Source organism: Octodon degus, unplaced genomic scaffold (genome assembly GCF_000260255.1).
Source record: "Octodon degus isolate 3935 unplaced genomic scaffold, OctDeg1.0 scaffold00002, whole genome shotgun sequence".
Taxonomy (NCBI): domain Eukaryota; kingdom Metazoa; phylum Chordata; class Mammalia; order Rodentia; family Octodontidae; genus Octodon; species Octodon degus.
In genome coordinates this window covers 4,599,569-4,614,851 of record NW_004524578.1, presented here as the reverse complement: position 1 = coordinate 4,614,851, position 15,283 = coordinate 4,599,569, and the positions used below count along the sequence as shown (strand labels likewise).

Sequence of the window (15,283 nt, the reverse complement as noted above, 5' to 3'; positions counted from 1 at the left end):
CATTCCTAATACTTCAAGTGATGTCGCTGTAGCCGGTACAGCCAATGCTCAGACGCCCAGGACACTGGTGAATATTGAAACCCACAGATGCTCATGCCCTGACATAAAGCTGTGTGGCATTTGCATAGAGCTAGGTACATCCTCCTATGTACTATCAGTCATAACTAGAGGATGTGATGCCTACTGTAAATACTGTGTTGTTCAGGGGAAAATGACAAGGAAAATATTCTGCATGCAATCCGTATAGGTGTAATTTGTTTTTCTCAGGTGCTTTTGACCTGTGATTGGGTGAATCCATAGACATAGAACCCACAGACAGGGAGGCCAGCTGTGTTTCTTTCTATTCCAGGCTTCATGCAGGTGTCTCAGAAAAATTTCCTCTCCCTCAATCAACCTTCCATTCTATCCTTTTGGGAACAAAAATAACCTGACCTTGGCCAGTGAAAGCGCTGTGGCCTTGGCGACCTCCTGGAGCAGATGAAGAGTGACCACACACCCAGCCTCATGTGGGACGCTCCCTGGGAAATGCCCGTTTCCGTCCAGCACCAGCCCACCTCCACAGCCATGTGCTGCTGACCACTTCCTTTCTCAGAGGAGAAAGCTGAGGGTTAGAGGCCTCTATTGCATAAGCCAGGTGCTGGAGACAGCACCTACTGGAGCGAGATAACTGGAACTAATTGCACAATCTTTCTAAATTTATAACATAAGAGCTTGTTCTAATAAAGAAGACCAAGGTGAAATAAACCACCACACAAATAAATGCATCCTTGCAACTCTGCATGTACAAAGCCACACGTCTGCTGAAATGTGCTCTCCGGGCTGGAATGCACATAATCTACAGAACGGATGCGCTCACAAGGGAGCCTGGGCCACTGTGGCACAGGACCTGGTGCCTAAGACAGCCTGCCGGCCCCTACCCGCTCCCGTAGCCTCCACCTTGAATCACAGACCCGAGATAGGCAGCCACTGCGACCTCACTGAACAGCCCTGCTCTGCCCTCGCCCCACCGCCCTGGGCCTGAGGCTGGGTCTGACCCCTTACTCTGCCCTCTTGCCTGCTTCAGCCATCGCTGGCCAGACTGGTCCCTTCCATGTCCCTTCAGCTTTTCTCAAACAATATCTTGTCATGCCCCATATCTCGAGGGGTTTTGTGTCCTGGTCCCGTCCCTCCCAGCTCCTCCAATGGACACAGCGTTTAAACCCCACAGTGCCCCAAAGTTCCTCCACCTTGACTTCCTCGAGCCCTGGAATTCAAGACCAGTCAGCAAGCTGTATTTATTCGATGCAATAATCTTATTAGCACTGCCCTAGCTTGCAGCCCTCAGTCTTGTAAAACTGTGTTCATTAACATTCTGCAAAGTCATTCCCTGGAGGATTGCTGTCAAGAACCTGTGAAGACGAGGTTCTTAACTGAGATGTGTGCTGTCTTCTTGGAGCTCACATGGAACGTGACATCACCTCCACTCTGAAAGGAAGTCAAGAACCGGAAAGGGAAAGGGAACCCCTTTCAGCCTTCCTGACAAGGAGCCCTTCAGTGGAGCAGGGGATGCTCTTTCTGAACTAACCAGCCTGGAGCCTGGAAGCCCTCCTCACACTGTGGCATGCGTTTAAAGTTCCTCAGCCACTTGTCAGCCTGTAGATTTTGTCTCAGAGTCTGTATTGAAAATGGGTTCCCAGGACACCCCAGTGCTCCAAATGTAGAGAGGACACTTTGTAGATACCTGCCAGTATCTCCTTAGAAGTACAAAATGCTGAGTCCCACCTTAAACCTCTTAACTGTACACATCCTTAACATGGTCGCAAATGATGTCTGTGCATGTTCCAGAGCAAGAAGGCTTGTTTCTTGGCTTGTCTATTCCTGTGCCAGTGGCAGGCATAGCTAATCAATCAGGACATGCTGATGATCCTTCACACAGTGCTTCAGGGATCAAGCAATGTCTGAGAGGCAGTGTGAAAAAGAAATATTGTAGCCAAAGAAGAATGATTTTTGACATATGACTAATAAGAGAGAGAAAAGGAGGAGAGAAAGAGAGTGAGAGTAAGAGACACAGAGAGAGAGAGACAGACAGACAGACAGAGACAGAGACAGAGAGAGACAGAGACAGAAAGAGACAGAGCGACAGAGACAGAGACAGAGATAATAGTTGGGTTTTTACAAGCCAAAATCCAGGAAGGTTTCTAAAAGTTGCTCCAAAGTGTCTGTTATTTGGGGTGAAGCATAAATATAGAGGACCAATCTGGAGTTGGCATATGAACAATCTCATTTCCCCAGGTTTCTGGAGCCACTAAAAGCTACCTATATTATCATTCAAAGAAAAGATGAGGAAGAAGGTTCTAGAAGGGCAGAGAATCTGTCCATGTGGCTGCAGATTTCTTGGCCGAGGCTGAAGGAAATAACTAGAGTCCACCTCCCTAGCAGAAGTGTCTCAGGTGATACAAATGGGGCGTCCACCCTCCTCCAAGTGCTCTACTACATCAGCTATCGTAGTCAGGTACTCATCCCCTGAAGGAGGCCCCACCATCTGCTTTTAAGGACTCAGGGTCCAAGAGAGTTAAACTAAAGGGAGGAACAATGCCGCAACAGAAATCCTTCCCAGCCTGTGTGCCTGCCAGGCTGGCTTCTTAGGCTCAAACAGAGCAGTATTCGGCATCATTTATCCTTTTATGATCGCTGACATATTTTCACTAGAGGGTTTGGTTGTCCTGCTTCTTGGGAAGAGTGAAGGTCGTGGGCACTTTGGCCCAGCAGCGCAGCCAGGTGGAGTAACACCTGAGTGCCAGGACAGACAGGCGAGGGGCCTGTCAGCTTCCTCAAGGGTCAGGCTGCGGCCATGAGGTCTTCCTTTCTGTTTTTGTGGTACTTGAGATTGAACCAAAGGCCTTCACAATGAGCTACATCCCCGGACGTTTTATTTTGTTTTGTTTTTCCTTTGAGATAGGGTCTTTGTAAGTTGCTAAGTTGCCCAAGTTGGGCTTGAACTTGTTATCCTCCTCCCTCACCCTCCCAGAGTGCTTTTCTACTTGTTTTATTGCAAATGTGTTCGTCACATCATACCTGCTTCAGAGTGGAAGAGGAACATAAAGATCAGGAGCGGTGCCCAAGATCATTCTATGTGAGAAGCGTATCCACATCTGTCTGACCTCAGAGCCAGAAGCTCTTTTCAGAGTTTATCAAGAAATAACAGGGCTTTTGTGGGATTGGTTGGGCACTAACCACCAGTTCTGATTGTGTCCTATCAAAGTTTTAAACACTATACTATGAATAAGCTTATGTACTGCAAACTCCCATTATAAATGCAAGTCACGAATGTAACTTCTACTGCAAGTACAAGTTACAAATGTATCTTACAACTGATTTGTTGGCATTATATCATGCCAGGCAGTGTTATTTATACACTACATCAGTGTAATATATTACGTTGTGTTCTGTCATTACAGTTTATCAATTGAGAGACAATGGATTGAACATCGTATATTTGATGAACTGTTTGCAATGATGTAGAACACACCGATAATTTGTCACTTACATTTGTGATATAAATTGGCAGCGCAGCACCAACAAGTTGGGCAAACCCTGTGACTCACGGGACGTGCTGAGCGGTAACTTCCTACTCAATTTGGTCCTATGACATCTAGTGGCCAATGGGATAATTGCAGTGGAATCCCTGGACATTTCCAGCAGGTGCAAACAACGGTAGTGCATGGGATGAAAAATGGGTCCAAAGTCGCAGTAATTGAACTATTTTTTGAATTCACAAGATGTACATTTAAGCCATGTAAATTCTATTATCTGGTGTTTTGTTCCTAGTGCTTATGCTTATTTACTGCTCTACTGGGAAACACACTATATTCAATCCATCATCTCTTAGCTGATAAACTTCATTTGAAATAAAGTAACATATAATATGTCATATAACCTGACACAGTGTAATTACAACTCAATGATTGAAGACATGCTCAGCGACCAAAAGCATTATAAAGTGGAAGTGCCATCAGTCACTCATTATTCCAGTCCCCAGGGAGAGGGGTGGCTCTTAGGACCCTTATCATAATGCCATGTAAAAAGCTAGATGACAATATATGCAAATGGTTTTCCCACCTATTATGTCTTACACGTGTGAGAAAATGTGGTGTGATTTGTAGGGACTTCTGGTCACAGGGGAAGTTAACACTCTCTGCCTGATTCCTCCATATCACAAAGGCATTACTGTAAGAAGCTTCCCAGGAAATCTTGTGAGAATGCAGGTTTTAGCAACCTCTTCCTCTGTCTTCCCCCAGCATTGATGTGACAGCAAAAATGCCAAGGACAGATGGCTCTGGTATGGGTGCTCCTTTCTAGGGGGTCTCCACTAAAGGGCAGGGGCAAGTCTTACCACTGGGGGACCAGGACAGATGAACCAGGAATGATTTGCCAAGCCGTAACACTCTCAAATTATTTTTCAAACATTTTGGGTTTGGCAAAATGCATCTTGCTAAGTCCCCTTTCCCGACATTTTTATACCCATGTGGATTTCAAAGGAAATTTAATATGTGTGTTTCTGATTCACTTAGGCAAAACGCAGCACAACTGAATCACTCTGGGTCCAAGAATCTTCCCGAACCCCTTATTTCATAAGCCCCTATAAGTGATTCCCCTCCTAACCAGGAAGTGTGTTTTGCCTAAAGTAAATCGAACTCAAATCCCCAAAAATATTCAAGTTTGCGACCAAATTTGGAGTCCTTGAATGCTGAGAAAGGTCACAAGCTGCAAACAACTCCTCCTGTCCCTGAGAATGTCTGGCATGGAGAAGGACAGAGTGCTATCAGAGAGATGTTGTGATTACACCGAGTGACATTTTATACTCTTTGAAACCAAAAGTCTGGCTGCCTCGATGGGGCGCTGGCCTGGCCACGCATCCGCCAGGCCCCTGGCCAGAGACACAGGCCTTGCCCTGCTCTCGGAGCATTCGTACTTTTCCTCAGCAGCTAACATCTGGGCCCACCACAGGACAGTGGGTTCCCGGCCTGGATCTGAAGGGGCTCCTCCCTGTTAGGTAGGACGGCAACATCCTAGGTAGGTGTTGCAGCTGAAGTTAGGCAAGGAACCTGCTTCATCGAGCATGTAGTAGTAGGGTTAGTTCTGTCTTCATTTTAAAAGTTACAACATGTTAGAAACACAGCACGTCTTGTGACCCTGATTTTGATTCCCAGTACAAAAAAGAAAACAGAAAAAGAAAAGAAAGAAAGAAAAAGAGAAACCACAGCATGGTTACGGCGCTTGGTTAAAATCAAAATCATACAATGTGGGTAAGACCTCTTTCGGTGTGCTGCTCTTTCCATAGTGACGTGACAGGATTTGTTCAGGATTAAGTTCAGCTATAAAGAACAGAAAACCAAAAAGGGATGCTTTGACAAAACAGGAACCTACCTTTTGCTCATATGAAAAATAATCCAAGGGGGAGAATCTAGAGTGGCCAGATCTGGCTCCAGACTCTTCGTAGACCTGGGCTCCTCCGCACGTCTGCTGCGGCCACTGAGCCAGGTCACTTTCAGTTCAGCAGCACTGTTTCACAAGACGGCTGCTGGAGCGCGGCCCTCTGTTTATGTCCCTGCAGCTGGGAGGAAAAGGATCCTGTCCACTGGCTGCCCCACAAAAGCTCAAATCAAGATTGTAGCCTATATTTCTTTCATCACCCCTGTCTATAAGAGAAGCTGATATACATGTTTTATTAAAATATATCATTGCTCTCAGTAATGTGGGATTCCATGAACAAGAAAAGGAAAAGAACAAAATTGGGAAGTCAAATGGCTGTCAGCCTGGTCCACAGTACTTTTTCCTGGGCTTGTCTCACCTCCTAACCCCTGGATGGTAGACATCAGGGAAAGTTCTAGAAGACATGACCTACAAGGCTCTACAGGTGTGAGGTCAACTCGAGTTCAGGCTAACAGATATTGTGATGTATTCTCTCTTTCTGTGTAATTAGTTCTGTTTGCTTCTGGCCAGTGTACAAGTACGATTTACCTCAGACTAACTTGGATGTGGAAACTCTTTTCTCAGGGACCAACAGGGCCAGCAGTGCTGAAGAGAAAATGGCTGAAAGCAACAGCAGCTACCCCTTTTCTCTCCTGGTCACATCAGAACACTCATCTTCTTTCTGCCTGGGCAGCTCCTGCCACTGCTACCATCACTAAGAGCAAGTGTTCCAATTTGAAGTGTCCTCCACAGGCCCCTGTGTCACCAGCCTTGGGCATGATTGAGAGATGGTGGAACTTTAGGAGGCAGGTCCCTAAAGAGAGGAAGTAACAGGAAGTGAGGTCACTTGGGATATGGCCTTGAAGTGAGATTGGCACCTTGGCCCCTCTTTTTCCCCTTTGCTTCCTGGCTGCCATGAGGTGAACAGGCCTCCTCTGTCCTACATGCCTACCACAGGCCCAGAGCAATAGGGCTGAGGTCCTGGACTGAAAGTTCTGATATCACGAGCTGAAAGAGAACTGTCCTCCTAAATTGACTGTCTCAGGTATTTTGTTATAGTAAAAACAGCTGAGGAACCCACTGAGGAAGACTCAGGTGAATGGATTTGTGTATGTCCCCTGAGTGTATACTAGTGATTTAGCGCAGAGAGGGCTTGCTGGTCTTCATTTATACGGGGCTTCAAAGGTAAGCTGTGACTCCTTCAACCATGGGAAACATGGGACAATTCATGTAAAAAGAAACTACTTCATTGATGCCAATGGGGAGGTGCTCAAAATAAAGCTAACTTTCCCTCAGTCCCATAGCACCCATTGCTCCCATTTTATAGCCAAGAATACTTAGGTTCAGTTGCCTGCCCTGAGTCACCAGAGGCCACCTCAAAACTGTACCTTCTTCTTTGTATCAAAAATCCACCCTCCCCAAAGGAGTTTGGCTCTCTAAGAAAGGTTCAGACCATGGGTCTAGGTCTCAAGGCCTGATCTCAGTTCCTGGTCACTGTGGGGGATGAGTGACCTGGTGGAGAGAGGCAGCTCTGGGATACTGGGGATCCTGAGGCCTGCTCACCCCTCAGAGCAGCCCAGGAGCCACTGAAAGTAAAATGCTGTGGACCTACTGCTGTCCTCATCATAGTTATTAATTACCTTTGCTATAGGACTCAGCCCCGCCCACTAACTCTTAGGGTTTAAAACTGGGGTCAGGTGGAACTGTGGGGAGATTCTGACTTCTCTTTTATCTTTGTCTTTCATTCTTGATTATTTTTATTAAGTGTTTATCCAACAAACAGCCCTCACTATGAAATGCCTTAGACTTAGATCCATCGACATAGCAAGAAGACAGGCGGCAGGCAGCACAGCTCTGCAGACCTGAGCAAAAACTAAGACCGTTTCTTTCACAATGAAGTCAGCAGAGGGATCTTCGGCTGGGAATGTATCCACAAGCCAGAGAGACGTGCATGAAGCCGAAAGGAAGGAGCCAGCCTGCAGGAAGAATAGGAAGACGAAAAGCTGATGAGTGTGGTGCACTTGGCAGTTTATAAAGCCCTCTTTCATGGCATTATCATGCTTAAGCCTCCCAACACACTGTGGAGGGGGTAAGAGAGCCTCCAGCCCAAGGCCACGCTGCTAGAACCGGAGGCAGGGACATCGCCTCAGAGAGCTCACCTCCACTGCCCACCACGCTCAGCAGCTCCCACCCCAGACACCCAGTGACCCATGGAAAGCAAAATGAGTTCTTCATCGTGCCCCATCCCCTGCAGTCACTGCCTTTGAGGCTAATGCCATGGATTTGACTCCTAGGAAATACACAGTGGGGAGGGGGGTCACCACTCTTTTGCACGTGTAAAGCTTTTGCTGTGTCTTCTGCAGCCCTTATGGGGCTCTCTTGGAAAACAAGTACTCCCTGGGTGAATGGGATAGAGGAATGTAGGAACGGCCTGCCTTCATGCCGCATACCACCCTCCCCTACAGAGCCTGCCCTTGCTTCCTCCTGGATGGTGGTGTCTGGGGCAAGCGTCGACACGCCTCTGTTTACTCACCTGTACAATGGGGAGAGGAGCATCCCGCCTTCATGCTGCCGCCAGGAACAGGCTAGGGAGCAGAAGAGGAGGAGCCTGCTGGCCTGGACAAGCCTGGAGCAGGGCCCACCCTCCAGACCTGCTCTCCAAGAGCCTTCTGCTATGGCAAGGGTTGTGGCTGGGCGGTCCAGTCTGATCGCAGACTCCCAGGGTCACGTGGTCGCTTGTGGGCAGAGCCCCTAGGTAAGCCCCAAGGCACAGATGCCTCAGGTCATAAGGGTGTCTTATCCAGCAAACAGGTTTTTATCCTGAAGAGCTTTAAGTCCCCATCCCATAGGCTTCCCTACCACCAATCCAGCAATTATGTAGCCAACACAATCTCCTCTATAAATTTTCACCTTTTTAAAAAAACTTGACCAAGTGACACAAATTCAACCTGTCCAGGATCCCAGATAAACTCTTGAACAATAGCTGTTTCCAAACTTCTCAAGTGGCTCCCACCTGATGGGCCCCCAGCCTTGGGTCCCTGGCCTCTGCAGGGAGGGCCATCATGGACCCTGCAGGAACTCCAGTGCTGGACTTCAGCGTCCAGTCCGGGGGCCTGGTGTAAGTCACCAGCCCAGATGTTTTCAGAACTACATGGGAGCCCAGAAATACACACAAGCATTGAGGAGGAGATGGCTTCACGGTGGAACTGAGGAGACCCCAGATTCACAGTTGGTCAGCCCCCACCCAACGTCCCACTGTCCCCTTCCCAGCCCACCAGCACAGGCCAGGTGACCAGGTGAGGGTCTCCCCAAAGCTTCAAAACTTCTCTGATGTCCAGGACACGAGTGCTACTGCAGTGAGGCAGGGAACAAAGTAAACACTGGGGCCCCTACCACAGAAGAAGCCATCAGAGAACCTCATTGAGATTGCATTGCAGACAGATAGACCGAAAGGGCTGAGCCCACCTGAGAAGCAAAGCCCTGCCTCTGCAGGGAGGTCACTGTTTCAGCTGCCCAAGGGACAGTACCCAGGAGAAACCATTTCTGGGTATCATCTGGGGCCCGGAGCAAATTCGTGGAGCAGTTCCAAACTGGCAAAATTAGAGGCTGTGGACGCAGCGTCCCTGAGAGCTCAGGGCAACACACACACAGGACAAGAGGTTCAACTCTGGAAATACTTAGCAACAAAGATCGCATGTGTTTGCTTGCTTTAATTTTAAATCTCGTTGTTATTTATGCATTTAAAAAGTAAAATAACTACATCCCAGGTCGCCAAGCTGAAGGGCTATGTGCGCTGTGACGCTCAGAGGCCAAGAGGCTGCGCTTTAGTTTGGGTCTCCTGCCCACCGGGCTCAAGCTGTCCCCTTCCCTCGGCGGTCCTGGCCTGGGCACCCGTCCGGCTAGTGCAGACCGAGACCGGGCACGTGGGCAGCAGTGGCCCAGGCGGCGCAGGGCCCCATTGCGAGCGCAGCCCGGAGCACGGCAGGGCGCGGGCCAAGTCGGCTCCGCAGGAGTCGCAGAGGGCCAAGCGGCAGGTGCCTGGGAGCGCGGTGGACCCGGTGCTCAGTGCCTGCGCCGGCGGGGGGCAGCGCCTGGACTTCCGGGACCTAGCAGAGCCGGTCCGAGGGCAAGCACCGCGGCCGCGAGGCCGCACCGGGTCCCAGTGAGCCGCGGGCCGAACCGCAGGGCCGGGCGGGGGTGGCCGGGCCCACAGGGGCGGCGGGCGGGGTGGGGTGGGGTGGGGTGGGGTGGGGTGCTGCGGGCCGGTCCCCTCCCCCTCGCGCCGCCCTCTCTTCCTCCCGTCCTGCAGCCAATTAGCCGCCCCCTCGGGCGGGAGGCGTGGGGCGCTGCATAAAGCAGAGCGGAGCTGTCACCCCGCGAGCCAGGAGCCGCGCACCTCCCGAGCCCAACTGCGCGCCCGCCCGCAGACTCGGGCCTCGGCCGGGAGCAGCCATGGCCACCACCAACGGGGCCTTGGAGAACGGGCAGCCTTCCGAGGAGCCCGCCCTGCCGCGCCCGGTCCGCAACCTGGAGGTCAAGTTCACCAAGGTGAGGGGCGCCCCTCCCACCCGACGGCGGGGGCGCGGGTCGGCAGGTAGCGAGCTGCGAGTTCTCTGGGTCCGGCCGCCCCAGTTCTTGTCCTTCGAGGGGCGTCCCTGGTGGGAACCTACACCCGGGGCAGGTTCGCAAGCTGCGGGGCTCGGTGCTCCGAACCTCAAAGCCAAGCGGGGCCGGCGGTGCAGCCCCGCGCGGCCCGACGTGTCTCTGCCAGGTCCGCCGGGAGGACAGTGGGATGCGCTCTGCGGTGGGTGACTCGTGGCACCGGGCTGGGTGTGTGTTCGCTGCGCAGACCCTGAGGGTGGTTTCCAGAAGCAGTCCGGTGTTGGGAGGATGGGGGTGTCCGAGAGCACCGCGAATGAGATTCAGATCGCAGGCCACTTGGGGAGCTGCAGTTGGGAAGCCGGTCCCTAGGGGCAAGAGAAAAGCATCCGACACCCTCTGTGATTAGCTGTACCCCATTTACCAGCACAGCTGGGGAGGGGAGGTAGGAAGGAGCTCACCGTGGAAACCGGCCGATGTTTACAGACCAAGAACTACTTCCCCACAAACTCCAGATCTGGAGTTGGGGAAGCCGCGGGTGGCGGAGCCAGAGCCTCTGGGCAAGGCCCGGCCCCTGGGCTGCCTATCCTGTTTCCTGGAAAGCTGGAAGACTGGCCCTGGGGAGACCACCTGCCTGGGGCAGAAGGGGACGCCTGGGAGCAGGGCCCAAGGAGCAGGCATCCTGGGGGAAGACACAACTCTGGGCAGCTGGAGATGGGGCCGCCAGCTCCAGGAGGCAGGCCCACAGCAGCGCTGGCCTCACCTCACCCAAATTGGGCTCCTCCAAGTTGCATTTTATCCATAGCTTCCAAGCGCAGTTGACTCAGGTTTAGAAAGTTCTCTCATGGATCGAACTTCCATAAGAGGCAATTATCTCTCTTAAATAATTTTAATCAAGCAGAGAAAGTGGCAGACCAGTGTGTGTGGGCTTCAGAATTTGGTTTTTTGGCATTTAATCCCCGAAGTTGGCTGTGCCGACACTTAAATTATGTGACATTTAAATTAACTGTTTTCAGAGGGCTCTGTAATCAAGAGAGACATTTCACGGGTAAAGGCTGGAAATTGTTTTTAATGTAGTTTCCTTAATAGTATCAGCTTCCGATGGGAAAATTCCAACACAAATTCTGGGAACAGTGAGAATACGGCCTTCATTTTCCCCCAGATGCTGACGCTGTGATAGTGGCTGTTGTTTTTGGTGGTGAGGTGCTTTGTTTTGTTTTTAGAACTTTATAAAATTGCATAGAAGTCAGAAAGTAAGGACATGGCTACCCTTTATTTTCTATCTTCTTGAGTCCTATCAGAGCCAACTGCCAAAAGATGGAAAATCTACCCTCCTCTTGGCAGTTTAGCAATTCCTTAGGTCCCCTAACTTGTAAATACAGCTCTCATGGAAGTGGAGCATAGACGATTACAGAGCAGCTAGTTAATGGCGGGGCTCTTGTGCCCATCTTTGCCCCTTGAATGGGACAGGTGTGTGACCGAAGCTGAGGAAAGGTATACCAAGTGAGGAGCTGGGGGCTGGGCTCCTAGCGGGCTCCAGACGATGGTTCCATCTGCCTGACACCCAAGGGGACAACACCACTCTGTGCCTCAGCAACCCCAGCAGTCCCCTTCCTGTATAGCACCTGTGTGGCTGAGCAGTCCTTGGGCTGACACGAGCTCTGCATGGTCAGAAAGCCTGGCTGCTCAAAAAGAAGAGAGAGGACGTGGAGAAGCCCAGAGTGGATGCCCAGGGCCCGGCGGCTGCCAGGTGGGGCGTGTGAGTGGGCAATACTACGTCTCAGAAGTGACTCATGGTGCTTCTACATCATGGAGGATCAGGTTGAGCCTGGGCCTTGGCCGTGAGATTGCCCCAAGTGATCAGCTTCCAGAATAGTGACTTTGTCAAAGTCATCCCATTTGTTCTCATGGCTTAACATTGACCATAGGGTGGGGTGAGGTGACCCTGCTAGAGGACAGTCCCTCAGGGGTCCCCAAACAGACCTTAGAGGACACTGGCCCCTTCCATTTTAAGAGTCCTCTTCATAGTTTTTCCCAGTAGCAGAGATCCTCTCTCAGAAGGTTTTTTGGTTTGCTAAAACACTAGTTTTTATCATCTCTTTTATGAAAAATAAAATTCCCCCAAATCTCCTGAAAATACACTCCCTTTGAGTTTAGCTGAGGGCCCCAATCTGACACGGTGGATGCTGGGAACGGTGTCAGCAGGCTTCCCGTGGTGACTACAGCTATCATCTTGTCTGTCCAGAGCACCTTCCGCTCCATCCTGACCCTCGGGTAAAGCGTGGATTGTGCCTGCAGCTCATGTAGCTGCATTTTGTACCTGCATTTTGAGGTTCTATAAAGTTCTTTTCATGCTTATTCATAATTCAAAAGGAATAATTCTTTTCTAGGCCCTTTATTCCATTTCGGGGTTCAAAACAGTAGAGCCAACACCATTCATATGCCATGTTCCTGAACCCTGTCCTTAGTTGTTTTTGTTTTGTTTTAGTGGCGAGAAAACCAACACTTACAAGAGAACTCACTAGTGTAATATATATATATATATATATATATATATATATATATATATATATATATATATATATATATATATATATATATATATATCTTTGCTAAATTAGAAACATTGTGCTAGAAAAATATCATTAAAGTAAAGAAGTTTAGACTTTTTTAAGTTACTGGCTAGCAAGGACTATGGATCAGTGTCCTGAAGAACCGAGTTATTTCTGTCCTTTTTCTTTTTCTTTCTTTTCTCTTCTTTCTGAGGTGCCTGCTTGGCGATGAAGTATAGCAGACATCTGATCGCCGCAGTCTGCCCCCATCCCCCCTAGATTCCGTTTTACCACCTTCTCATTTTCTCTCCCCTTTGGAATTGATACCAGGAAGGACTTAGAATCAGCAATTTTCCCTGACAGTCTCTATTATCTGACCCACGAAATTTCATCTTCCTACAAATGGGCCTCTCTTCCTGCCTGCCTTTCTTCTCCACGCGAGCTGAACTTCTCTTCTCCACTTATTAATTTCTCGCTGTTACTGAGTAAATACTTGCTGCGTGGCAAAAGTGAACTCCTGGATTTGGTTTCAGCTGGAAGAATAAACCTGTAATTGTAGCCTGGCCTTTTCCTAGTATACTTCCCTGGGGGCCTGGCCTCACATGGAAGGCGCTGAGCTTCCAGAAGCCGGGCAGGCCTGTCCCACTAGAGTCACCTGCCCAGCCAGAGCCTGTGCCCTGTGCCTGGATCCACGGGGGGCAGCCTCAGCTTCTCTCCCAGTGTGCTGCAGAGTTGTCACAAGAGGGTCCAACGGAAAACTCGTAACCAAGCTGCAGACTCAAGCAGACGGGTCCCCTGAGCGGTCTGTCTGTCCTCGTCCAGGAATGTTCTGGAGGAAGCAATTTCAGTCATTGAACTTGGCCCTGGAGTCACACAGTTCAAAGAGAAGAATTAAAGCTGTGTGCATGATATGTATCTAGATACAGAAATGGAATTGGAAGCCGTACTTCTGTCCTCAGAAGTGATGATGGTGTTTTCCTGGGTGTTACGCTTTCTGTCTCTCCTTCCATGGGGCTCTTCCTCAGTGCCAGGGGCTGAGACACGAGGCCCCCAAAGGTGCAGCTGCAGCTTTCTGTCCTTGCTGAGCAGCCAGGACTTCTGCGCCACCAGAGTATGCTTCCTGTATTATTTGTCGCTTCTGTTCCTCTTTCTTTCCCCAGATCTGTCTCTTTTAATGAAACCCTTTGCAGGCAATTAAAACAGCACAAACTAAAAAATAACAGTACTTACATTTCACTCTGTGAGTTGGTTTAGGTCTGTTCAAGATGTCTGTTGTTTTTAGATGTTCTTATTCAAAGTGGCAGTGCTAGTTAATAGAGGCTCCCGGGGAAGCAATCATTGTGGCTTATTTCTTGGGTTCTTAATGGTGATTTGTTTTATCACTCAATATAATTTGAAAGGCTGGGGAGATAGCTCAGTGGCATAAAAGCCTGCCTGGCAAGTGAAAGGTCCTGAATTCAATCCCCAGTACCAAAAAAAAAAAAAAAAAAAAATATATATATATATATATATATATATATATATATATATATATCTTTTCTAAGTCAGATATTTAGCTTTGTATTCCAACACTGGCTTTGATTAAGCATGAAATGATACAATGATGATCCATATGCTGCTGATAATAATAATAATAGGTGTCCTATTTAGGAAAAAGTTTTAAATGCCTTTGGGTTTATTATGACCCCTTGGGTACCCATTCTGACCTGCTCCCTGCATGTCGCTTGTCAGGCAGCTCTGAGCGTACTGTCTCCCTCTGGTCTCATCTGCACCACATCCTGGGAGATCAGGGAGCGGTGGGGAAGCCGGAGGACAAGACGTTACCTAAGGTCCTTAGCATGTTGAAATGATATGATTTTGATTTAAACCTAATTTGTTACACTTCCTTGCCCGGTTAGATATTTATCAACAATGACTGGCATGAATCCAAGAGTGGAAAAAAGTTCGCCACATATAACCCTTCAACTCTGGAGAAAATATGCGAAGTAGAAGAAGGAGATAAGGTGAGTCCTCCCCTACCCCTGCCCCGCCCCCGTCCCCCCATCTGAGTAATTCAATTATAGATAAATGACGATAAGGAAACACTGCACCTTAGCTAGGAGTTGGAGCGGCCCACCCTCTGGGAGGGCCTGGGTAACTGCTCCGGTCGGTCATTGCCATGTGCAGCTCAGACGCAGGGCCCAGTGTGGGATCAATTACAGATGGTCTCCTACAACGAGTCCCTGCCTTTGATGGATGTTTCCCCATCGTGGAGGATGACCTCAGCTGTCTGCGTCACATAGCGAAAGGAAAGGTTTTTATCAATTATTTGAACCTGGAGGCATTAAAGAATCTTTCCAGAAAGCATTTCCGGCTGGTGTGTTTCACCAAATGCAGCTTTTCTGGCAAGAGACACTTTAAAAGAAATACTTGAAGGAAAAAAGACATGCTTCCCAAGTGAGAAGTGGGGCAGCGGTAACATCCTGTGCCTAGAAGATTTCTTTTCTATTAGACACGTGATTAGGGAAAACTATCCTGTACAGCCATATTGTGCAGCTCCTATGTCATTTAGAGAAGCTAAGGGGATACCTATTCTGTACCCTGGTACATTTCAAAGCCATAATGTATATTTTGAATGGAAGGGCCATTGTAGAAAAGGTTAAAGGTTAAGTTCTTCTATAGAAAGACATGTGAATAATTCC

The 15,283-nt window shown here is 49.1% G+C and overlaps 1 protein-coding gene across 1 annotated transcript in view; it reads left to right on the top strand.

The window, feature by feature from the left end:
• Positions 1-9,708: 9,708 nt before the first annotated feature.
• Aldh1a3 (aldehyde dehydrogenase 1 family member A3) overlaps positions 9,709-15,283 on the top strand; it is a 36,876-nt gene continuing 31,301 nt past the window's right edge. The window contains exons 1-2 of the mRNA XM_004623249.3: positions 9,709-9,999; positions 14,501-14,605. Coding sequence (XP_004623306.1) covers positions 9,904-9,999; positions 14,501-14,605 — 201 coding nt within the window. The 5' untranslated portion in view covers positions 9,709-9,903. The remainder of the gene's footprint in view (positions 10,000-14,500; positions 14,606-15,283) is intronic.